General features: G+C 38.2%; 1 protein-coding gene across 8 annotated transcripts; it reads left to right on the top strand.

Moving 5' to 3' along the window:
• The first annotated feature begins 1,852 nt into the window (after nucleotides 1-1,852).
• Nucleotides 1,853-26,683, top strand: LOC107217644 (RB1-inducible coiled-coil protein 1). Of its 8 annotated transcripts, XM_046742392.1 has the most exons (13): nucleotides 1,854-2,009; nucleotides 2,443-2,525; nucleotides 6,835-7,917; nucleotides 10,222-10,430; nucleotides 13,240-13,528; nucleotides 13,978-14,956; nucleotides 16,356-16,576; nucleotides 16,663-16,810; nucleotides 17,252-17,749; nucleotides 19,028-19,765; nucleotides 20,295-20,642; nucleotides 21,116-22,063; nucleotides 22,547-26,683. In XM_046742392.1, exons 3-13 carry the CDS (start codon nucleotides 7,850-7,852, stop codon nucleotides 22,727-22,729), a joined length of 4,629 nt encoding a protein of 1,542 aa, XP_046598348.1. In that variant the 5' UTR covers nucleotides 1,854-2,009; nucleotides 2,443-2,525; nucleotides 6,835-7,849; the 3' UTR covers nucleotides 22,730-26,683. The 8 variants fall into 8 exon arrangements, with proteins under 8 accessions (XP_046598353.1, XP_046598348.1, XP_046598346.1 ...); XM_046742397.1 differs by lacking the exon at nucleotides 2,443-2,525 and having other exon boundaries at nucleotides 1,853-2,009; nucleotides 20,295-20,582; XM_046742390.1 differs by lacking the exon at nucleotides 2,443-2,525.
• Nucleotides 26,684-26,790: the final 107 nt, after the last annotated feature.

The raw sequence follows: 26,790 nt of genomic DNA, 5'->3' as shown, positions 1-26,790 counted from the left end.
AGGGATACATGAGAATTTTGAAGAGATAAAAAATTATGCATTCACTGAAATTACAAAATGGGGCATGGACATCCTTGAGGAATTGCATTGAATGAACAGTTGTCTAGATTAATGGCAAGTGATTTGTTTCACTTATTTAAATGGGAAACTGTTTGGCAAAATATTAATTATATGTTCGAAATCAACTAGAGATATTTATAACGAAACTGTGTTGTGAACAGTGAAATTTATTTATTCAATTATAAAATATCGATGGTCTGTCTGATTTAGAGAGAAGTGTTCGAGTCAGAGGTTGGAGAATAAGTTTTCTAATACGAAAATTTTTCTAAAACATTTACTATGGTTGGGTTGTAAGGGTGGGAATTGTGGGAGGTACTTTATTTAGAAATGACCTGCAATATGGATAAGCATGACGGGGTACGAAGAGTAAAGGTACGAGGGTGCTGATTGTAAAGTTGCGAGGAAAGCGCAGCTGTTTTGCAGATGTTCGAAAATCGGAGCTGAATAATAGATATTTGCAGCGGTCATTGGTAGGAGAGGTTGTAGAGATTTAGAACCTGAGTTCTATGACGGAAAAGTTCGGTTCTGCGAAGGATCAACCTCCCGAGGGCAACCATTTCCTAGGGTTCCTTGTTCAGGCAAACCCTGAGTAATGTAATAGACAGAAATAGTTTTGTTTCAAAAAAAAAGTTTAATTTCATATTTTCAGCTTATAATTAGCCACATGAAATCGTCGGAGTGTCTACTGTACGATGATACAGGAGCGAATTCGATATGTCTACTTGAGATGTGGTAAAATCTAATAGAAAATGAGATCTAAAGAATTGGTGAAAATTCCTTCGAATTGGCAAAAATAAATGGGTAATATACGATCCAGGTTGCCTCCAGAGGGTGAGGAATTGTGTTTCACTTTGCGATGACACATCTGTATAAGTAAAGTCTGTCACGAACCATAAAACCATATCGAAACTTAGTTATGTAAACAAATAAACAAACAGCAATAGTTCTCCGTTATCATTAGTCGCGCATGCATATACGCCTCAAATCATAGACACCAGATACTCGTAAAATATTGTAATTGAATGTTACGTACATGTAAACACTTATAGTGCGCTATGTGTAATGTCACGCGCGTTGTTTCGTGGTATGTGTCAACATGGATGTGTATAACAACACGATCGCACAGAAATGTGAAAATGACGCATAGTCGTTACATCCATACTTATTGTTAGACCTGTAGTACATGTATATTTACACATGTATATGTAAGTATTTATATGTAAGTATTTATATGTATATCCCTCCTCAAGCCCGGAACTGCGAAGTGTGTACGGACAGATTCGATAAGCGGTTCCTCAGCGCGCCACAAGATGGCGGTCTAACCAGCTTTCACGGAACTTGAGACGACCGAAACTGTTGACTTTATTGATGATTGTCGAATATGTTCCGATAATAGTGTTTCAATCTTGTTTTATTTCTCTTTTCTACGATGCGAAGACATTTTATCAGTCCAGTTACAATCGAGCATGATTCAAGAGAAAAACAAAATAACATTTACGAGCAGAACTGCGCGAGGTTCGTTAGTTTCAAAATTCTTGCCTAACGGTTATGAGAGCCGGATTAGTGTCGGTACCATGGATTATAACTGTCACGGAATGCTTAGGTAGAAACCCTGCAAACGAGGGTTGCAAACCCTGCAAATGGAGATCTGAGAAAAGGACGAAACTGATTGCTTTCGAACAATAATACATCCGTTGCATAGCGCATGCGTTACAAAGTTGGATTCCGCGCAGCAGGTAGAACGCCGACCCGAACCGAGTCTCGACAAGACTCGACTCGCTTCGACTCGTTGTCGAGAACAACGAGTCGAGTTTTGTTGGTTGCCAGTTGCTCCCTGGCAATCAGTCGAGCTGTCTCGGTTATTTCGCTACTTGTTTACACCGTCGTCTGCATATGCGTAGAACCGTAGACAACAGCCGCGTATCGGCCAATTGAGAATAGAAATGAGGGTATTCATTTTTCTTCATTGAATTCAGTAATTTTTTTCTGGTATTTTATCACCGCTGTGTGGTTTTTTTTAGTTTCTGTATACTCGTATAACAATCAAAAAGCACCAAAGTCAACTACGAACGAATCTCGTTTGCGATTCGATCCGTTATTTGTCAAATAAACAAACGCTTGCGCAGCGTCGGTTTATTTATTTATAGGACTTGTCTTCTTTCACGGTATTTTTCGTTGTTGTTGTTGCTTCCACGTAAATATTGTGTTTAACGACGATGTGTGTATAGGAGGAGTAGTGATTCGAACTCCAAGTGAAAATAGCGAGTCAGTTGTCATTATAATCGTCATTAATCAGTGCCGTATTGGAAATAAGAATCCAATTTTTAAATACATAGAAAAAAGTAGAAAAAGATTCGACAATAATCGATTGAACGTGTGTAGTTTGACCGACCGATGTTCCAACAAAACAGAAGAGGAAACAAACAACAAATCGAGCCAACATAAACAAACTAACATCGAGACAGGTAACACGCATCGTTCTCCTGTTCTGTGCGCAGTGCAGCCTTACGGTGTGTAGATTCGGCATCAATGAACTGTGGCCAATCTTAGATCAAGCCGATAAGAATAGCTGGAAAAATGTCGGAAAAATGGCAGTATGAGTGAGTAGCCGAAACAAGCGGAGAGTGGAGCAGTGAATTGAGGCAGTTGCTGGGCATCGGATCGGCTGAGTTTGACTCGCAGCTGAGCGGAGGGAAAGTGGTGGGTCGTCGGAGCTCAGGGGGAAGAGGGAGACTCGGATTGCCTGGTTGCCAGTTGGCTGGCTCTCTTTGTTCGGGTTTGGGTTTTCCAGCTTACCTACCCGTTGCACAGCGCAACGCAGGCAGGCTGGCAGGCAGGCGGGCGGGTAAAGCAAACATGGTCCTTTTTCCCAACTTCGATTGTTATTGTTCTCCTTCTTCCTTCTCGCGACTGCACTGTGTTATGACTTTACTCCTCGCATTCAAATGCCAGATTTGCGAAAAATGGTATGAGAAACAGAAAAACCAAAAACTAAATGTAATCCGATGTATTATACCTGTAATAGGAATCGCTCAGTTCTTAAATAAACATGGCTCTTTGAGTACATACATAGTTGCTAGACAATTGATAAATAAAGGAGAATCGTCGAAGGCGACCTTTTTCTGAAGCAGACGAGTAAATAATGAAGAAGAACCAATAAGTTCCCAAATAATATTGATTTTTCTTCAACTCCCATGTTGAACAATTCGGAAAATTTCGGTATTGTTTAATCATAGTTTGGGTGATTCAATTTTTGCGAAGAAACGGAATGGTGGCCAGCATATCTGCTATGAAACTGTCGAGTGTCCATCCACTTTTTTCCAACTTGAGCTCGTAAAGAAAACTTTTGAAACGACCGGACTGGTTTCAAACGGAATAGCGAGGTTGAGAATCTGAGCCGCAGTAATTGTCAGAGTTTTGTTTTGCTGAGCAGCTGACTACTGACGTTCACTCTTATACCTGCCCCGCTACCTGGCCAGCACCAACCACTGTTGGCTGTCTCACTTCATTTGGCTCACTTGGCTCACATTCAGCATCAGACAGACACTATTACATTGCACCTGTGATAGTATCTGGCAGAAATTATGATATAATTATCATCAGAGGAGCAAAAAGAAGAAGAGAAGTACTGTGATGGTGTTTTGTTCGTTTTTCTTCCATTCGCGTTCATCATCCTCTACTCATCATGATCATTATATTGAATGATAATAATAATAATATCAGTTACCGTGTAAAGTTTTTTATTCTTTTAAAATTCATTAACGCCGGTACAACGATTACCATTTTAATGATGACAGCAATTGCGATATTTGGATGAACGGCTGATGTGCAAAAAAATAATCGAGTAATAAAAACAGGAGATCGAAAATGTGTAGTTTCTCAAAAGTTTAAAAATAACAACAATCGTAACAATAATAACAATGATAATATTAAGAAACTCATGTGCGAATTGTAGGAAATGGATGTTGAAAAAAAATGAACTTTGAGACATCAAAATCAAACTCTTGATAGAATTTCCGCCGATTAAATCAATTAGCGTGTTTTTCCGGTGATGTAAACCTCCGTCTCAGCAACCTTAACCTTAACCTCAACTGCGTTGTCGTCATTATCGTTGTTGTAATCTCTTATCGAAATAATAAATACGAAGGCATCATGCAGATATATAAAGGTATGATAGAATTGGTCGTGATTAAAAATACCTCTGAAATTACGCACATAGTGTAGTAGTTGACTATTGTGGAGAGATGGGAGAACTGATCGATGCATTGTGGTATTGTTGCTGTTGCTGTTGACGACATTGGAAACATAGGAAACGTGGTGAAAATGACGTGTGGTCAACAACTACGAGTAAATATTTACAAATCGATAGACGCATGTCTATAAATCCAAACCGAATATTGAAAATAAGAATCAGAATATTTAAGAGTAGAGCAAAAAACTATGAAAGTAAAAAAGCATCGCAATGGCGATCAGATAAGAGCTAAACAGGTAGTAACACTCAGCCACAGAGTTTGTTGTACCTATTGCTACCATCTCTGACTTCATACCTTCCTGCAAGAAAAAGACGACGGCGTTGCCACCGCCGCAACTGATGAGGTCATGCCCAACGATCAACCTCGACGAAAGTGGGGGAGAAATTTGCCAAGAAATTTACAGCTCAGTTTGCGTCAGGCTTGTGGAATAGCGGAGGATTCTCCCTCCCCCCATAAAACCGTTTCATTAGTCTCAAATACGGGCTTTTTATCGTTAGTACTGGCAATGAGCTGACTTCAAGTCAAATCAAGCCCTTTCTGCTTGTGTTTTTTCCTTAGCTTCTTCGAAGTTTGGAAAACGGAAACCGAGATGCGAGAGAGACAAAAAAACAACATCTCTTGGTTTTCCGATCATTAAGAAGGAGAAGAAAAAAGATAAAATGCAAACAATAACAAGAGTCGATGTAATTTCCGATGTACTAAAAGATAATTCGAAGTCTGCACGCTGCAACGTTTGAAATTGGAACGATGATTGAAACCAAGTGTAATTCCGAAAGCGGTGAAATACATTGAATAAATTACACGTTCCGCACACATGCAGTCTCTGCATCAGCATCAACAACACAGCAATAACGATGCTATAGGTGTATAGTTGATTATAGGAGGTGGAGTCCTTTGCTTTTCTTTTTCATCCTCTCGTTCGTTTCGCAATGAACGGGAAGAAGAAGAATGAGAAGAAGCTGAGCAGAGCTCAACGCGGAAACGTTGTCGAGGAGGTCGAGGAGGGGGGGGGAGGAAGGATTGAAGAGCGCGAAGCGCGTTGGCCCCGCTTTTCCCCCACCATCCTAGGATTTGCAGCGAGTTCAGGCGAACGGTTCGACTCAGCTCTCCGTGGTGCTTCCTTCGTTTTGTACATCCGTTCTCGTGATGGCGACGAGCCGACAACCAGCCAGCGGCTGTGCAACCAGTAAACCGAAGTCGGTTTGCCAGCTGATCGGAAACTCCGCGCGTCATCGCGGCTCTGCCTACGCAAAACGGACACAAGCACCTACAGCGAAATCACTAGTAGGTATATTACTCGGTCTGGTTGATTTTGCTTTCGGTGCTTGTGCCTCGTTTTCGGGTTCCATGGACTAAAAATTTTTGTTTTTATAATTGCTCGAAAATTATAAAAGGATCAGTATCTTCGCTAGAACGTTTTGAGTATTTGTCGAATCGCAGGAAAATTTGATACAAGGAAACTATTTACTTTGATCATAGTTGACGTCTTTAGTTGATTATCTTTTACGAGTGAGTGAGGTCTAATAAATATTACTTTATATTGTTCCACTAATATCAAATTATGGCAATAGTTGCACAATTCACCGTACGCAAAAATAGATTAGTAAGAACGAACACATGTTTGGTGGATTTTGTCGTTACAGCTACAAAACTGATGTTCATTCTTTACTCAAAACTAATGATACTTTACGGGTATGGAGAAGTACAAATATTGTTGAAGATTGTGCATTTAGATAGATAAATAGGTAGATAGGAAAGGCCCATCAGAAAAATAGTATGTCATTGCTCAAAAACGATTGTGAGCGAGGACAGAGTCTGACCAGCAATCAACGTACGTTGAAACGAAACAACGCGTCCGAAGATCGCCGAAAAAGCGAGGTATGAATACCTATCGCTTATCTTCAGATTGTACGTGACGTGTGCTCTTGCATAGAGGATAGAGGATAGCGTATTAGTAGGAGATAAAGACGTGCGTAATTAAGAGTTTGTGAGGTCGTCGACAAGAGGATTCGCGTACTTCTGCAAGTATAAATAACATAGAATAGATGAGCTTCGTGATAGAGGAAAAGAAAGAAAAAAAAGGCAATTATAGTGAGAAAGAAAGTCAATAAATAAACAGCTGACATCGTTAAGGGAGACAGCAAAGAGAGAGAGAGACGAATGGACGAAAGACTCATGTGTCGTATCGTAATGTCATTGTGAATCGTGTAAATCATATTCACATTGAATAATTCTTATTCCTCTTCTCATATCTCTTTTGCGTCTTCTTATTTCACCTAAGTGTATAAAGTGTATCCAATTACTGATGTACAATATATAAATCACAATACGGCTTGTGTAAACGCGTTATTTCATCTTCCTATCGTTTAACGTTGGTGCTGTATTATTTTTTTTCTTCACTTTTCATTTGTGAATCGTCGAATGAGTGTAAATAATATATAAACCTTTCTGCAAAATAGAAAATAAATAAACATACTCAAATTATAATCATAGCGTAATATGTGTCTTTTTTCATTTGCAGTTTCCGAAGAGAAAGGAGAGGAGGACTAATAAAAATTGTGATACAAACAATCCTCAATGTGATAATTGCCAGTGAGAGAGTTATCCTAGGAATCGAGAAAGTGAACTCGAATGTTGAGTAATTCACGAACTCCTGATTGGAGTATGAAAACAACAGTTGTATAAATAAGTTAATCAAATTGGTGAAAATATTATATGGAACAAAGAATATTATTTGTCCCGGCTTTATTGTCCGTGCGAAAGAAGACTAGGATCAGGACAACAAAAAGGGTGAGAATGAGGAGGAGGAACACTGTTCAGGATTGACTCTTATGTCGTCGTCATACTACGCCATAACCTACCCCTAACCCCAAAGAGCCACGTCTTCTCGCTCCTCCTATTGCACTCTATTCACGAATAGTTGTACAAATATTAACAAGTGTTGTTGACGCTGTGTTTTCATAAAGAAGAGTGTGCATACGGTAAATTGGCGGTGAAAGAAGGAATAAGGACGATAATAATAAGAACAATAGTAATAAATCAGCAACAACAGCGACAGCAGGAAGAGGTGAAAGGGAAGGAGACGTTAGCGGATTTCTTCTGATCAATGAATAACAGCACAACGGGGGCCGGCCTCGCGGCTGCTGCTTCTGCCACTGCTCTTCCAGAGGAAAAACAAGAAGTCGAGATTCGGCCCCGGCCCAGCTGACTACTGGCAACGCCGGTTAACGTGCTCGTTATTACCACAGCCGTCGTTAAGATATCTTCCCCGATACTTTATTATTTTCATCCACGCTACTGCTCGGTATAACGGCGACGAGAGGACATGCAGCGACGGTAGTGCGAGAGCAAAACGGAAAAACGAGAAGAAGAGCGAAAACGGCAAGAGAAAAGGGCGCAAACGGTACGAAAGAGCTCGAAACAGAGAAGAATCTGAATTTGCTACATATTTGGTCCATATCTATATATATAAAAACTTGTGTGTATATATACACCTGTTATCGTTGACTCAACACTTGAAGACACAAGGCGCAAAGATGCTTTACGTATTTCACGTTGATACCGGAACGACGGTCACCTTCGACATGAAGCTGGCCCTTGAGAGGTAAAGTTCATATTCCAATTATTAATCTAATTACAACGTTACTGCTCGTTTTACGTTGAAACCACTTGCCGAATGCTGAAATTTTAAATCGAAGGAGCTGCTTTTGTGAAAAAAAATTAATTGTACGTGAGTGGAAATAAGTAACATTCAACTCGGTCGGTAAAGACTGAGTGTAGCATCCTCTTGAGTAACATTTCATCACAGAACATACGAATGGTAAATGGAAGTCGATCCGATTTGGCGTGTAAGAATTAATTTTACACAGTCCAATTGGGTAGAAAGAAGGGTACCGATTTGATTTGGAGTTGTAAATTCCTTCAGAAAATGGTTTGTTAACTTAATTGGTTGTTCGAATTCCTATATTTCCTTTGTTCTCCAATCGGTATATTTTTGATAATTCTTTAGTCCGATAAAAAATGAAATGGGGTTCTTGGTCTTTTCACTTATCTGGACTTTCTGCTACGCGCTGGTCAAGATTGTGCATACACAGCGGTTGATTGCTGCATTTTCAGAGTATGTGTGCATAGCGTAGAAAGTGTAAAGTACAGTGTACAAGAAAATTGTAGTAGCAGCGTGGAGAGCTTTTAGTTGCTTATCATTTCACTTGGTTGTTTGTTCATTAGTTCAATTTTTTTTCTAATCGAACTTCCAATCACCCGTGCATTGTGGTTCGTTTTCTTCTCTCTGTCTCTCTTTCTTTCACTCTCTTTACACTTATTTATTCATTCTCTTCCACCTTTATTCGCAATTTCATTTTCGCCATGCGAGGACGGCTTTGGCAGGTTCTTTTGCACTACTCCTCGTGTTGCCTGAGTTGGCGCAGTTATTAGATGGTGCGTGTCTTCGTTATACAGTGCAGTAGGTTGAAAATGCGTAGAATAACACGGTCATTGCAATTATTATTATCAACAACAACGTGATATACATCCACGCATTAAGAACCGATATGAATATTCATATTCCACATTACAGTTGGCTGCGGTATAAAACACAATAAAAAAAAATTGGTGAAAAAATTCATGTATTCAAGGTTAGAAAAAAATACATTCATGGCCGATTACTTTTTCTCTCTTATTTTTTGGATTCTTCGACAATTTGCTGGAAAAACAATCGGGCAATACTTGAGAAATATTAAAAACTGTCACGAATGCAATTACGCAATTCGCTGGAATTTTTTGTAAACCCGAATCGTCTATTGTCTGTTTTATAAGCCTTAATTCGTAGATGATCAGTCAAATAATCAACCTACAGACATGCAGAGATAACGAAAATGGATCAAACGTGCCCCGTTTATTTATATATTTCTTGTTTACTTTTTTTTTCTCTCCGTCGTATGTTGATTTTATTAATTTTGACGCAGGAGGGGGTTAAAATAAGCGCAAAGAAAAAAAAATTGCAATATGCGCCACAAGGAAAAAAGAATTGGGTCAAACATTATTATAGTCGGTCAGGCGGGCGGTCGGTGTCTCGTCTACTGTGTTGATTATCTGTGCGACGAGCAATAATAATAATGGCAATAAGCTCTTCTACTCCTTGCTGCGTCTAGTCGTCGTCACTTTGGGCCAACCAAGTCACACCCACACACACACACGCACACACACACAACCGTTATACCATTGCACATTTGCATTTGCTCTCATTTGAATATAACGTACATACTTATTACCCATGCACACTGACACACGTCGCTGTTGTGTTGATTCGCACTGCACGCTACTTGCACTTCTAGAACAAAAAATATATGTAAACGCGTGTGCAGTATATTTGTAATAATAAATATTATTATAATCATTCCTGCTGGAATGTATTGTACAAATCGTTGATAAATACAAATCATGTACAGAAAGTATCTAAAAGACAAAAAATGCTACGACATATTCCATTAGGTGTTGATCTTTTACTAATTTTTCATTGGTTGCTGTGTCATATTTTTCGTTCATAATTATTCTTTTTTTTTTTTTTCAAACTCTTTCTATTATAATCTCGGAACGAAACGAAGAGAAATGAAAGTAACAGCTGAAAGTATTGTATTATTGTTTGTTTTTTGAGATTGTTACCTTTTATCAAAACGCACGAGTTTCTGTTCGTAATATTTATATATCCACTGTAAAATTACTCTAAATCCTGCATATTTCAACTAGAATGCTAAAAAAATACGTAATGAAGTATTAAGAAATATAGCTACAAAGGAAAAAAAAGCATTAGGAGAACGAATGTTATCTTGTTAGATATGAGTTAATATTGTTAATTTATGATAATAAAGTAACAAGAGATTGACAGTCAATTCTTATTGTATTATCACAGTGTCGCTCAGCTGAAGGAGGCTATAGAAAGAGTATGTGGAGTGGCAACCGAACAGCAGGTCCTGCTCGTGAGCGGGGGTGAAAGTCTCGAACCGAATGCAAGGGTCTGCACCTATTCCGCGGGGACGGACACCAATCCCATTTACCTGTTCAGCAAAGCGTCGATTGAGAGTCAACAGCCTCCCGTGCCGAGCATAGAATATGGCTCAGGTAAGATTTGAGATGATGCAAAGACGAGCATGATTTTGCAATACGCGTTCACTGTCTATTTATATTCGTTTAAGTCAAACCGAAAACAGCACGGGCCGAGAAACGCTTGAGGGAATTTTTAATGTCTCGAGGATCGTTTAGAAAATTACCATGCTTGATGAGTGACTCATTACTGGAAGAGATATTAGTCTCATAAGTTATGATAATCGATTATTCTTTTTTGACAAGAAATTCTCATTAAGATTTTATCTTTGTTTCAACGGCGAATTTGATTCTGAATTTGATAAAATGATCTTGTCGGTTTTCCCACGAAAATAGAAAATAATTTAAATCAACAACTACCGTTCGAAAATAAAACTGTAAACCCGGTAAGTTTTCGACGCTCTTTTTTACCTTCTGCGTTCGTGAAAGCCGTACGGTAGTGTTATTCCGAAAAACATATTCAGATACGTAATACTGGTATGTTGCATCTTCCTGCCTTTGTTGACGGCGGAAAAATAGAAAGAAAAACTGAAAACTGGAGTGAATATTCTTATTCTCGTATCTTTGACGATATGGATACCAATTAATTCTTTAATTAATCATATCGTAATGATGATAGAAGAAAGTGTAAACACTGTGTGGAGGTTTATTGTCGCCTGCCCTTTTTTTTTCCTCTTTTTCTGTTCGACTGTTCAGCTCTGTATCGATAATCTTCTGTGATTACTGTGAACAAATTTTATTGTCCAACATTTTTCAATATATTTTTTCCATTCTTCCTTTTCTTTTTCTCATTTTGTCGTACGATCAATTAATTTTATTGCCACAGAGGCAGCTTGGGGGGTGGTAGAAGAAAAAAGTGAGAAATATTTACACTTTCAATTATATCTTGTCACGGTGCTTTATTTTTAAACACTGCTATGTTTTTTTTTTTTTTTTGCAATGATTTGTAACATACATCAATTACACAGGGAAAAATACAGATTCTCTCATGCAGTCGCCTCCTGCATATGATATTATTAATATTACAAAAGAGTTAAAAACATCAATAAATGCGTATATACAGTTTTTGTTGAACAAACTGTCTCAGTATATCTGTCGAATAGAACCAAACATAAAAAAAGTAGTTTACGACAGTAATTGGAATATTTCGTCGAAAGTTGAAGAGTTGGTCTGATTTTAACTTTAACAGAATAATGAGCTGAAGAGAAATAACGCTAATAAAATTTCGTTGTAATGGAATTATACTCTAATTCGTGTACATATCTTTGACTATTCACTGATACAGAAAAATTTTATTGGTTCATTACCATTATTTACGCACTGTATCTTCGATTAACGATGATTGATGAACCGAATTGAGTTTCTCAGTCAAGTTTGAACCATTGTTCCAGACAAAGTGTTTTTTACTCACTGCAGTCGGAGTAATGTGACGAATGAGGTTGTTAAAACCACGTTTTTACTCGTTTAGCTGATTTTTTTGACTACTCTCTTCCTTTAAAATTCCAATTCCGGGTGGAATTTCTCTGTTGGAGTTTAAGCGAAAACCGGTCGGCAATGAACAATGACAATAATCTACTCGTACCTAGACTGAAAAGCTTTGAGCCATCTAAAACCACTCTGATGGACTTGTTTATTTACGATGCAAATATTACTATGATCGTCATCATAGTAGGCAAATCGTGTAGTGTTCATTTTGATAAGACAGCAGTTCTTTGATCAATCGTTCTTCCCACAATTTAAGTCAAATGTTAATCTTTAACAGCGTCCTTGAAACAGAGATTATCTATGTAAGTTTTAGAACGTGTTATACTTCTAACACACACACACATACACACACACAGGCACGCACGCACGCACACACATGTATATACATATACTGATAATGCAATACGGACATCGTTTTCTCTCTCTCTGTCTGCGGTCCGTCTGCCATAACGTTGTTTTACACCTTATCTCTAGGTCGTATGATTAAAAACTTTGTCTCACTTATCAAACTTGTCGAAGTCTTACCTCTTGTCCCTCTTTTTCCGACATACACTGAACATCTGGATATATATATACATATATATATATATATGTATATATGCTTGTTCGCATTTTCGTTTCCTCTTCCAGTTTATTATCGTCTTCATAGTTATCTGAACCCCCTTTTTTCTCGACCTTTTATTTTTCTACCTTCTGTTTACACATGATTTCAATATTCAGTTATTATTTATTCCCGTTACAGTGACTCGAAGCAGAGTTTGTTTTTAGAATTTTGTACCTACTTCCGCTACTCGAAATGTTCGATTCTCCGATCGGTAGATGACAAAATCTTGTTGAAGACTAACTAATGTCGACCATGTGTACTCATACGGATCTAAAATTTTATTTATGTGTATCACCTGTATTTAAATCCGTATCTGTGTATTAAAAAATTACAATAACGTTCTTCGATCCCCACTCAAATCGAATCCTTCGCTATTAGTCATGTAGAGATGAACAAATATATACGAAATTCATTACCGTCGAAAGGAAATAAGCGAACGGTGACGAAACCGTGTTACCTTCTTGAAGAAAAATAAATTGAAATCAGAAAAGAACCTGAAGAAAAAAATTCCCCAGAAAAAAGTAAGAAAAGTCGTTAAGAATAAAAATCCCTATATCGACGCGGGAAAAGTCGTTCAGAGTAAAAATCCCTATATCGACGCGGAAAAAGTTTTTAAGAATAAAAATCCCTATTCAAAAGTGAGAAAAATCGTTTGATATTTGAAACAAAAAACCTTTGTAGATGACGGCAAAGCAACGTATAGAGCTAACATATCTCTTCTATGGGTAATTTTTTCAGATGTAGATCTTCAGGGGCAGATCGAGGCATCGTTGGTGATGCCGGCTACGTATCAAACGGTTGTGGCGAGAGCGCAGCTGGGTCAACAGTGCTGGACGCTGGCGAGGAACCAGACAAGTGTTTGCGAGAAGCTTGTCCACGACCAGCATCTGCAGCAGCAAGGCTGGGCAGCGGTGGTCGCGAACCTCGAAGACATAACACAGATGTTTCAATCGAGGGCAGATCTGCTCCAACAGAGCTTCACTCACTACTTGACGGAACGGCAGCAGTACATCGAACTCTTGAACAAGTAGGGCTCCTCAGTTAAGGGGGTATATACGAATAGTCGGCTGAAAAACTGGGGCAATTTTGGAAACTTATATCTCGACACCCAATTATTCGATTGGGATTTATTTTAACAAAAAGTATGTAGATGAAGCTATGTTTACGTTTTTTAATTTCTTACGAAGATTAAATAGAAGAAAGCATTGTTAACAACAATAATTTCAACCATTCTGCTTGGTGCCGTGTTTTGCGTTACCCATGTTATTTCAAAAATGGTTCAACCGATTGACTAAATATTTGATGACAGAATTTTTAGATAGTTGGCTCTCTTTGCCACATCGCCCAGATTTGAATTCCCGACATTGAGCCACTTTTTCAGTCCGCTTTCCGTATAAGCATGCTTAATCTGATCTTCCTACTAGTAGAAGTTATGAGTCAAGTCAGATGCTTCACACCCCAAAATCCTTATTACAGCTTCAGTGAGGACCTCGGCATGCTCTCAAAAATCCCCATCCTCCCTGCACTTCGGGCGCACGCGGAGGGCTTCCTGAGCCCCGAAGATCAAGATGACGCTGAGTTGGGAAGCAACAGCTCGACGACGAGGGCGGAACCGTCGAATGACACCGAACGGGGTGATCAGGCATTGAGTCTGCTAAAGTGGATATCGGCAAAGGACAATCAGAGCAGCCTCGAGCAGGTCGCTGAGCAGTGCTCGAGGGGCTTGGCAACGTTCGATGAGCGGGTGATGGAGTCGCTGAAGTCTGAGGTGAGCAGCGCCGTCGAGGCGGCGAACAAGCAGGACTTGAAGGAGATCAAGGGGCTCGGGGAGCGGCTCTACGGGCTGGAGCAGCTCATGTTCGAGGCTAAAAAACTGGTCCAGGAGCAGGGCGACCTGGCGCAGGCCTTCCTGCAGAACCAGAACAGGGCCAGCAACCTCGGGGACGCAAGCATCCTTCCAGACCTTTGCGCGTCTCACAAACGGCAGCTTCAGGTCATGCTCCAGAACCACAACCACCTCCGGGACATAAGGAGACGATGCACCAAGGCGAAGGAGGAGCTCTCGGTGAATCTTTATCACCGATTGAAGTGGATAATGTACGTGGAAAACAAAATGATGGAGGTCGACGGGAAGCTCATCATGTACCACGAAAGCCTTAAGCGGCTCAGACGCCATCTTGATGTGCTTCAGCAAATAAATCTCGCCCCTGAAATGTATATGACCGCCGTAGCCGAGGTTGTCCGGCGCAGGACGTTCTCTCAATCTTTTCTCGTGTGGGCCAGTAATCTCGCGTGTCAGCTTCTGACTGTTCATAGCGAGGAGATCGCCAGAAGAAGGGACTTTCTGGGGAAGTTTGAAGGGCACTTTTTGAACACCCTTTTCCCTGGACTCGAGGATACTCCCCCGGATTTCGCCACTCAGGCTCCTTCTGTTTTCGACAGTGCATTGCCAAAGGTAAGGATTAACAGGAAATCGGACCTTGCTATCTTGCCGCAGGTTGGGTGGGTCGCATTTCACAGTTTCTTCTCCTGAATAACAAAATGGTATTCAAACTCAAGGAAATCACCCAGTTTAATGTCACGAGTATCTGGTCTCTTAGAAATACAAAACATAGTTTGGACCGATTGTACAGTAGCGTTCCATGACCTCAAACTGGTTGAGAATCAGCTGTAAGTATATTTAAATTGTTTATAAACTTACCTTGATGACTACCTTACAAGCGTGATCACAAACTGCATAATTTTCTTGAAACTGAAGAGATTTCATCACTTCAAAAGCGAGATCACGACGTACAATAAACCAATATGAATCACAACAATTTTAAATACTCGAGGGCCAAAATAAAGACACCCGTGTTTTGGCGTTTCGCGCAATGGGCATTTATTAGGTTGAAAAAAACTGGAATATTGTGTTCGATATCATCCGGAAAGTGATAAAATTTATTGAGAATTTTCTTGCATTTTTATTTGGAGCCATTTTGTTTTCAAGAATGCCATTATGAAATGAAAATTTTGTAGTCTATAGGTCAAATATTCTAGCCTGCCTGCAGTTACCTAACGTTGTGTATAAAATATTTGACGAAATATGAGCTAGTTGAAAAAAACTATTTGGCATGTTTTCAGAAGATTAATAGAAAAAAAGAACTATTTTTGGAAGACATCGAAAGCAAGTTTGAAATATTTTTATTCTCATCAAAAACTGGCCATTCAGTGATAACCCGAAACACGGGTATTTTTATTTGGGTCCAGGACGGTAGTTAACATTCATTTTATTGAAATTGATCTGTTGTATCGCGTGATTTTCTATTGTCAGGAGAAGAATAAACTGTTTATTACGATTTCTTGAATTTATTAGGAAAGCAGGATGGTCTGGCACACCTCGCATGGTCGAAAATCAGTTCATGAGTTCCCAACAATCGGAAAAGAACAGAAACGGATTGAGAATTTCAATACTATCTATTCCGATTTCTTTGTCCAAACGGATGTTTCGTATTCTTTGAAAAGAATTAATTCGGATAGAAAGAATTGAATCGGATTGTTAATTGTCATCCCGTTTTCTAAATGAATAATTGAAACGAACAAGCTATTAGAGGTGGCATTGTCGCGAATATGACGGGATAGAAAAGAACAGATAAAATCGAATAGAAACGAATAAACAGATTAAAACGAACAGTGTCTCATTGGAATAACTCATGCTTAATTCGAAAACTTAATGATATGGGATTCATAATTCTGCTAATCGTTCCGTTTCTATTCTTTTCCGATCGTTGGGTTGTGAAACACTTTCTGATCACCTCCGTTGCGGTCAGCTAATGAATTCGTTCCTTTTTTTCACCCATAAATTCAACAAACAGCTAACTTCGCACGATATGGAATCGTTAAGAAAAACTTTGCCGGATCTTGCCCTGGCAGTTTCTACTCCTGACCTGAACAGCATCACTCAATTCTTTCTGTCGAAAAGTCTGACCGAGGGAAGCAGCATCGAAGGCTCAAAGGACAAGGAAAATGAGCAGGACTTAGCAAACCCTGACGATAAAAATTCGAGCCCTCTGAGGGCGCCGCTTCTTGGCGATCGGTAAGCTACTCGATGAGCGATTCACCCTGTGAGGCAATTCCAAACCTCGAGAGAAAAGCATCAAAATTATTTTCATCTATTTTTAGTGGCGGGGGTTTCGAGTCTGAGACGGATACCGAAGAGTTTGAAAAAATCGGACAACAGGGTCAGACGATAACGGAGCTGAAGCAGGGTGGAGTCAATCTGGAATCATTCGACGGTGACACGGCGTCGGATAAGGAAAAACGATCAGAGGTTTGTCCCTCGCAGAGCGTATCCCTGAATTCTTCTTGCTCTTCTTTGGTTGGATCGTCATCGTCGTACCGATCTCAAAACATCAGCACTCAACCCACGATTAACAAAAACCATAATCAAATCCCCAGCTCATCGTCAGTCTGTACGCCACGCATCATTCATCCGGTTTCGTTCGATAGCGCAAATAACTCTTTTACTACGCCTTCTAACCATAATTCTTCGAGTTCCTCTTCGTCCCATTTTTTACCCGGTGCACCTCAGACAGCGAGCGATCGCTACTTCTTAATTCTTAGTCCTCTAGCAGAGTGTTCGGAAAATGGAGATTCGAATTTCCGCCCATCATCCGTATCATCGTCATCGCCAGTTCGCTGCAGCTGCAATTATTCTTATTCTTCAAAGGAAAATGATCTTGATTATTATTGTGATAATTTTGGTAATCAGTTAGCCTCCGCTGCCGCGACGACGTCAACGACGACGGTTAACATTCAAGATCATCACCATCATCATCATCGCCGTCGGTGTCATTCGACGAAGAGCAACAACACCAACAAATCTGCTGCTGCTACTTCTTCTTCTACTGTTACTCATTCTCCCGATGGTCATAATCATCCCGATCCCATAAATAATCCTTCCTTAAACAATCCCGCGGTGTGCGACGGTGGCGGAAGTGGAAACGAAGGTTCGGGCGAAGCTTGCGGACCAGGATCAGGATCAGGATCAGGATCAGGATCAGGATCAGGATCAGGATCAAGATCGGGAACCAGAGAGCAAGGAGGGCACCAGCTCGACAGTGCGGGGAGCAGTTCTTCGTTGGAAAATGGAATCGGGGATTTCTTGGGTACCGAATTTTATATGGACGAATCATTGCCCAGCAGCCTTAGTGAACACCCGGGTCCAAGTGTCGATGTTCATCATCAAGCAATCGTTACCCTATTACAGGTACTTTGCTTTAAAGAAAAAAGAGTCAGTAACAGCAAAGGCAACAAAAAATTAGACGCCTCTTATTAGAATTGTTTTTTAGTGAATGAGTATTATTATTCTTCTTATTATTATTGACTGAAGTTAATTATCGTTGAGATTATCAGGTATCATCGTCTACATCATAATTATTTCCTAACGACAATCTGTATACTGCAGTATTCACCGTAATACAATCTTTATTGCTTTGATATTTCCAAGTGACTTAGAAAAACTAAACACAAAAAAAAAAGCTATCTTCAGTCAGTAGGTATGTACTACTTTTTCATATTTAATTTTTGTACTGTGTAATATGCAGACACACGCTAACCTTTTTCCATCCACCATGTAACACAGCTTAATCTGAAAGCAATAACACCACTCTACATCTGCTTTCACACTTTGTTGCCTAAAATTCTTGTAAAGAAAGTATTACCTTTTAATTTGAAGCTTTTTTTTCCTAATTGGTTTTCAATTATATTGTTAATCGGTATTTTGTCTTTGTTATTTTGTTTTATTCACTGTACGATACTTTTATTGTTATGTTTCGAATAATTGATTCAATTAACTTTGACGATTATTTTGCTGCTTGTGCACTTGAGAACTTTTTTTCTGTAACCCCGTTTGATTTTCAGTTGTATATTGTAGTTATATTATTATTGCTATTATTGTTATTGTTAAATATGTGCGCAGCTTCAGCTACTTTTAATTTTTTGTTTTACAGGTTAAAATAGCTGCCGTCGCACCCCAGAAACATGAACAACAAAAAATAAACCTTCCCCATAATATTTATTCCCCATACTCGTACTATTCGTTGTGTCCTACATAAAATAACAATAATTTTATGAATCATAAACTTTCGACGAGTAACGTAATTATACATATTATAATACCATTGATTATCATTTAACGACAGATAAACAAGGTTGATACTCCACAATGCTTTGAAACAACTTAACACAGCTTTCATTTTTCGAAATTCATACTAAAAGAATAAAATGACCACCACGCATCAAATTCATATTCGAAATTTGAATTGCTGTTCATCGATTCATAATAAATTAGGCCATTAAAGTGTTTGTACAGATGTCTTTGATCAAATATTTTGCGACTTAATTCGATCACAGAGAGAAACTAGTTTCGAAATTAGTAGTAACAGAAGAAGAAGAAAGTGTAATGATCTGATCAAGTAACTTAAGTGTCTAGCAAATTTTGGTAATCGAGCCAACCGTAACTCAGTTTTGCTTCATCATTTTTTAGGAGAACTTGGGAAACACGCGGGAAGAAGTTGAACGGCTCCAGTCGATACTTCGCTGCATGAAATCAGTGGCAGGCGAAGCTCTGCTGGCTTTACGTCAGGAGTTGGCGATAATAAGGGAACGCATGCTGATAGGAAACTCAGGACTGACGGAGCTGACGGAGGATGTGAGAAAGGCACTCGAAATCCACTCTGGAGAATGCGAGAGGACGCTGCAAGAGCGAGAGCAGGAACTGACTGTCGACCACGAGCTGGAAATGGCCGATTTACGGAAGCTGATGCAGAGTCGCGAGGACGACATCCGTTCCCTCGAGCAGACGATCGTCGAGAAGGAATCCGAGCTCTCGGAGCACGAGAGACTGCTCGCGGCTCTGCGCCAGAAGATGGACGCTGACCAGACAGAGTTCCGCCAGTTTCAGTCCAGGATCTTAATGATGGAAGAAGCCATCGAGAGGGCCAACATGGAAAAGGATATCGCTCTCAAGGAGAGCCAGCAGGTGAGTAAGGCCGAGATCGATGCACTCAATGCATCGCTCGCTGAAAGCCAGGAAAGGGTTGGACAGCTTGAGGAACGCCTCAACGCTATTGGAGCCGAACACGAAGAGGCCATCAAGGCTGCCACCGAAAAGTACCAGAAGGTCTATAAAACGGAACTGGAGAACATCAGGAGTAGGTTTAAGCTCATGGCAGCGTCGACGATGGAAAGAAGTCCGAGCGATTCAAGTCTTGAGAAGATCGAGGTGAGGCTTTCTCAATTTTTTTTCTCAACACCCTCTTAACTCAAAATGAAACGATAGATTTTTTTAATTTACATCTGAATCGATAAGGTTCTTTTTACCTGGAAGTTGGTCAAATTTTAAGCAGCATCTGTCGAAACGTTTCCGAGTTATTCGAAAAAATGTACATTTGTTAGACAATAATTAAGAATTGGATGAATCGATTTACATGAAACTTGGTCCATTAGTTCAGCTTGATTCGATTTAGACCTGATTAAATTTTGAAGAAATTCGGCTAACATAAGCCGATGTCGAGTTATGTACAAATATTTACACTTCTCTTTTCGACGATAACTCGAAATTGGATGAATCTATTTAGATAAAAGTTGGTCCATTGGTTTGGCTTCGTACAACTCGAAAATGGTAATATTTTGATCAAAATTTGCTGAACCATGTAAAGTTATTTGACAAATGAACAATAATCGGATTAGTCGACGAATTCTACCTCTTTGATCTAACGACCTTAAACCTGCTTTTTCATATCGAAACTTAGCGTCCTGAAATGATTGAGCTTGTCAACCACGAGGCGATTGTGGCAAAGTTGCGGGAGGACATGAAGACTGAGAGGACAACAGCCATTCGTGGTGCCATCGAGAAGGAAAGATCGGAATGTGCTGCCAAATTGGACCATGAACTGAGGCTGGCCAGGCAGAGAAACGACGCCGAGAGACAGGTCTGGTTCAATGAAGCCATGCGTCGGGTGATCGAGGAGAAGGAGAGGCAGCTCGAAACTCATAGGTCCAGGGAAGCCATGCTGTCCGAAGAGTGTGAACGCTTCAAGGTAACCATCAGGAGGCTCACCGAGTCGGAGACCATGATTCGACAAACGCTTACCGAAACCGTAAGCATTTTAAATCATTCATGTCAATTGTAGTTTTTCGGTGTAAATCAGAGATTGTTCGGAACGGGGCGATGTATGCTTTGATCAAATAAACTTTTTCTGAGTTTAAATCGAAAGGCACCATTTGATGGCACTGCAGGCATTTCACGGTTTCAAAATCACTCGTATTTGATTTTCATAGTCTATTCCTTCCTTACTTTGTATCACGTATCAATTTATTGTAATAAAATAAAAACCTGACCGCTTGTATAAGGTTTTCTGTATCTTAAATTTGATATGTTTGACCTAAAACGACCGGCTAGTCTTTCGACGCCATGTTGTTCAGCTATGCTCATGTTATGTTGGACCTCAAATGAACCTTTGTTGTGTTATTTTTTGATGTTTGGTTCCTACACGCGATTGATAAAAAACAAAACGTTTTTAAAAAGTGGAAAAACAGATGTAGATAAAATCGAGATAACTATTTTCGTCAGGTCGAGAGTCTTGAGGCAGACAAAGTAAGACTAGAGGCGAACATGGAGGCTGATAGAAACGAGTTGAAAGACCGTGAGGACAAGTTGAAGGAGTTGGAATCCGAGAGAGATAAATTGCGGGCGGAGCTGAATGACGAGCGTCTGAAGATGAGCGAGGGAGGTGGGTGCTTGGAGGAGGCTGTGAAGATGCTGGAGGCGAAGAACGAGAGGCTGGAGACGATAAATGCGGGGGCTGACTCACGACTGCAAAAGCTGGAGGCGGAGAAGGACAAGCTGAAGGCAGAGCTGGAGATCCACAGAAAAATTGACGACATTGAAGTCTCGGAGTCCAAGAAGGTACGGCTTGAGTCAGAGCCAGACCTCCAGGAATTGATACGGCGACTCGAGCTAGTCGAGGGCGAGAACAAGCGGTTAAAATCGGAGATGCGAATCCTCCGCGAGGGCAGAAGCATCCTTGAATCGAAAGTCGAGGCTCTGAAGTCCGACAATGTCGCCCTGAAGATGGAACTCGTCGAGGAAAGATCGCGGCGCCGGAATTGCACCGGCGAGGCGATGACCGCCTCCGCTGCTCCTGATCCTCGCGAAAAAGACATGTGCGCCTCAGTCGCCGTGCTTCCGGAATCTTCGAGCCGCGATGCCGCGACGAGCCCCGAACCCAGCAGGCGAAAGTCGTCGGTCCACGTCGACAACAAACTTACTCGCAGCACAAGAAACCTCATCCAACAGTCAAAGATCAGCATCTGCACGTGCAATCCAGGCGACATCGTCCTCGTGCTGTGGGAACCTGCTTACTCATCTTACACAGTACTTCAAGAAACCGATGCAATATATTTAGTGCACTCCGACAGTATCGTCCTTCTCGATCTGAAACTTAATCCCGACGGCACTCCGAAGAAGAATCACACGGTTGCTGAGGTTGTCAAAAAAGAGTGGTGCCTCGCGAAAAAGGTGAACAGAATTTTGGTTAGAAAACTTTATTAGAGATTCTGAAATTAGAGTTGTAACAGCAACATCGATTCACATCTAAAAGATGCCATGGTAGTGGAAAATGTGCGATACTATCGGGTCGTATTTCATTTTAAAAGTCTTTTTTGTGACCAATATTTTTCTCCTTGATGATCTTAATGCATTAGAATAGAGGTTTATTCACTTGCACGGTGCTTTCTGTCCTTTTATATTCGTGTTATTCACCAAATACGATCAGCTGATAGCCGAGTTCCACGCCATGTTTTCTAGCCGTGTCCATATAATATAAACCCTCGTAGTTTAACAGCGACAGAACACGAATTTTGATTACCTGGTATTCAATTTAAAGTGAGATAATCCATCGGATTTCTCAACGTTATCAAAAAAATCCCATTCCGTAATGAACTTGCCATTGTAACATAGGTGTTAATTAACTATCATGTGTGCATTTCCTTGATTTTTCAGGCAAATAACCGATATAAAGTTGAGGAAGGCAAAACATTTTATCGGGTTAAACTTAAGCCACAGCAGAAAGAGACCGGTAGTACTTACACTGGAAGTAGAGTCAGCAGTAGCTGTCAGACGAGCGAGGCATTGATGAAAGGATCTCCGTCATCGTCTCATCAACATCAGCCTTCATCCCACTGACAAACGGTAGCGTCGCATCCCGACTTGAGTTCTGGAACACGATTAAACTGGTGTAATGATACAGCAAATGATTATCAAGTTAAAACTATGGTATCACCTGTAACGAGAATGTCGAAATTCTTTGAATTCATTAGTATATCTTTTTGTCTGATCAGCCTATTTAAATGCCGGGTGATTGGCACACGAAATAATAATAACAACAACAAGAATAATAATAATAATGACAATGATAATAGGCAATTGAGACGTACTATTGGTTGATTTCATAGGATGTTCAATCATTTCTAATCGATATGGAATTTTACCGTCACTAATGCGTGAAGAAAACGAGTAACGCGATATTTAAAAAAAAAAAGAAATTCAATCATCAACATACCAATTTGGTGCTGAGATTTTTTTCAAAATTTCTCTGGTCTGATAATATTTTTGTTTGTTTCTAATCGGACGTTAATTATGAGTAACAAAAGAATTATAAAATTTGAAAAACAAGAAGCGGAGAAGAAATAAGAAGAAATTAGTTGTTCAGTTGAAGAATTATAATTGAAATAAGAAAAACGAACATATTCTGAGCGGGTTTTCTTTTTCTTCGGTAGTTGTCTCCTAAAGAATGAACGAGGTTGATGAATCCAGATTCGTATTTATACATACCAAACGTGCGTGAAGTCTTGATGATAGAATGAATTCTATTATATAATATAATATTATTACTATATTGTACCTAGATGATGTTAATCAATTGATTACCTATACTTTTCGTGATATAAAATATTTTAGTTGTAATATGAATAGTAATATTAATAATAGGATACATAGATGAGAATATTAAACTTTATGATAATATTAAAGATTTGAAGTAATAATGATAGTGGTGATGAATGAGTAAATGATACAAAATTAATAATAATAACAATAACAATAATGATAATGATAATAATGACAAAGGTATGAAAAATATGATTATTTGCGTATTCAACTTGGAAATGAGCCTAAAAAAATAAACAATAGATGAAACGAGTAATCCGGAGGCGAGTGAATACCTACATAAAAAAAGAGGAAGATACGTAGACGTTTAACACGGGACCTAAAAGCAGATAGCTGACATACCTATTAACATAGGCACGGCGTTTTATTGTGATACACATAAAATACAACATATATATACACCTCTATCAATAATTTTTATCACTATACCATTTGTAGATAAAATAATATTAATAGAAAATTGAATGACGTAAAAATTTTATATTGCGTTAAAGAAAAAACTTACTGAAAGAGGGTTAAAAATTCTTTCAACCTATTGAAACATCGCGCGCTGTGAACGAAGCTGCTACAGTAATAGCAAAAAAATATTAAGAAAAATCTCATTGATTCTCTGCAATTTTATGTAGTAACAAAGGGCAGTGAGATTAAACGACTAATAAACAGAATTAAACAAACGAACAAAAATAATAAATATATGAATGTACGTTACGTAATTTAAACTGATGAAATAAATACAAAACGAATCAAAACATCGTTAATTTTATAGTTTAATGTCGCACATTCTTGAATGTTTCGTCTTCTTCGCTATAATTGTAGATGATAATATTTATGAACGAAAAACGAATCAAACAATTCTGACGTGTTTAATTTACGTTCATTGTAGTTTATTTCCATATTTTCGAACGGGAAGTGAATAAAATGTACCATCAACCACAAATATAATGTTAATAATCATAATGATTGATATTGATACAAAGGTAATTAAGAAAGTTTTGTGATTCAATTAATTATAGTTATTATATTATTACATTATATTGTGTAGTGTGTTAGAGAAGTGACACTAACAATAATAATGATAATAATAGTAACAATAACAAGTTATGTTATATATACTTTATTTTCGCTCTAAATTTCTAGTTGGTAACAGACATACCCATAAAAAATGCACACACGGGATGAAATATGCAAGAAGAAAATCATATTCTATAGCGATATTTGTAGAAATATTATTATTCTTATTGAATAAAATAGGTACGTTCGTGTATTGTAGTGATTTTATATTTAATATTGCATAAATAGATCATAAGAGTTGTCAAACTATTTTGGTGAGATACGATAGAAGAAAAAACACTTTGGTTTTGTCTATAGTTCACAATTATCGATTATAAATTACATTCAAATAATCGTATAATAACACCCAATTTTTTCATTATCCTCTAATAAGCCGAGCCGTCGAATGCAAAGTCGCAGAAGAAGAAGAAGGAGAAGAGAAACGAGGATATAACTGAATTTAGGAAATAATGTTATTCTCCCTCTTTTTTTTTTTGGTTCCTTACTATTTTATTTACTGTTATTTCGATGTATTTCCTACAGGATTTGTCGGATATTCTACTGAGAATTCGGCAGTTAATCGTTCTGTATTTTTGTTCTGTAACAGAACTGTTGAATTGACACGGGGTAATATTTTTTTGTCGATTTGATGATAAAAAAAAAAAAATTTTTCAGTTCAATCCATTGCGTTATTATAATTACTATTATTATCAAAATCCTACTGCTAATCTAGCTTGAAAAATGACTATCTTATGAGAATTAATCTAGTATAAAACGTAAGTAACTAATTAGCATAAACATTATATACATATATATATATATATATATATATATATATATATATATATATATATATATATATATATATATATAAGTATAATAAGGTATAATAAATCTATGATGAAACATAATAATAATATACTAATATAATATCTAGCGATTGTACATAAAAATTACCTTCGATACTAATGTAATGAATTACATTACCAGGCTTGAATATGCGATGTGATGAATGTGTGATCATAAGTATTTACGTAAGCACTGTATGCATATGTACGTGCAATAATTGTGTACAATATCGTGGCAGCTGCTAATTAAATTTATTCATTCGTCTTTTTCTTTCATACAAAAAAGCTGTTTTTGTTCCCTTTATTTTTTTTTTTTTTTTTTTTTTTTAAGAAAAAAGTACCACAACTGTGTCATTATTATTAATATCAAATATATTGTATCTGATAGCAGACATGCTGTGTAGTAACGAATTTTCAAATCTAATTATTACGATTTATATACACCATATATTACAGACCACGTGCGTAATATATGGTAAATTCTTTATAAGTTAAAAGAATCATTTGCTTACACGAAAAAAGAAAAAGCCACGTGAAAATAGAGAATTAACTGCATAATATTTACTGCAAATGCCTAAATACACCGTAAACTTGATGTAATTGTGTAAAATAAAAACATACATACATACCTATGTATCTACACGCTCACACCTGAATGTCGATTAGGTAGTAAGTTTTATCGATTTTAAAACGTAAGAAGGTAAATAGATCTAGTTAGGGCGGAAGTATAGTTCATTCTAATTACATTATACATCAAATATTACATAAGTAGTATGTAAGTACTTACTCGACAGTTGCAGCGTACGTTGGTACATACGTGTGAGATGGATAAGGAAGTAAAATATGGTGATTATTTTTTCATATAATTCAAAATATCTTTTCTATGTTCCTTAATTTTTTACTTGTATTTTGCATTCACTTAGTTTATGTTCTACATTTTTTTGTTTTGCAAACTGCTTTATTGATTCATGTCCAATTGTCAATCTGGTTCAAATTTATTGATGATGTTTGAAGATTGAGGGAAAAAAAAAAAAAAATTTGAAATACAAATTAGAGATAAATTAATTTATATTGACAAGAAACCGTTTTGTGTAATTCCATATTCTATGATAGGTGTAAGTTATGATATTGTATCGTAGATTGAATGCGGTAATTGTTGAAACGACGAGAATTCATTTTTTATTTAATAATAACATATGATTATAATTCTACATTAAGATGATATAGGATGATCAAAAATTATTGGGTGATAAAAACACGATAAGAATAATAATAAAGAAAATTGCATTTTAAACTGCCTCGTTTATTATTATTTATTGCGGTTCTATGTGGGCGTGATGAACCGAGTTTTTGGTAAAATTTTTATGTTGTCCAAAATCATGACGGTGACATCACGTGCCT

Source organism: Neodiprion lecontei, chromosome 5 (genome assembly GCF_021901455.1).
Source record: "Neodiprion lecontei isolate iyNeoLeco1 chromosome 5, iyNeoLeco1.1, whole genome shotgun sequence".
Lineage (NCBI taxonomy): Eukaryota > Metazoa > Arthropoda > Insecta > Hymenoptera > Diprionidae > Neodiprion > Neodiprion lecontei.
Note: the sequence above shows the minus strand (reverse complement) of the source record. Positions and strands in the feature narration are given on the sequence as shown.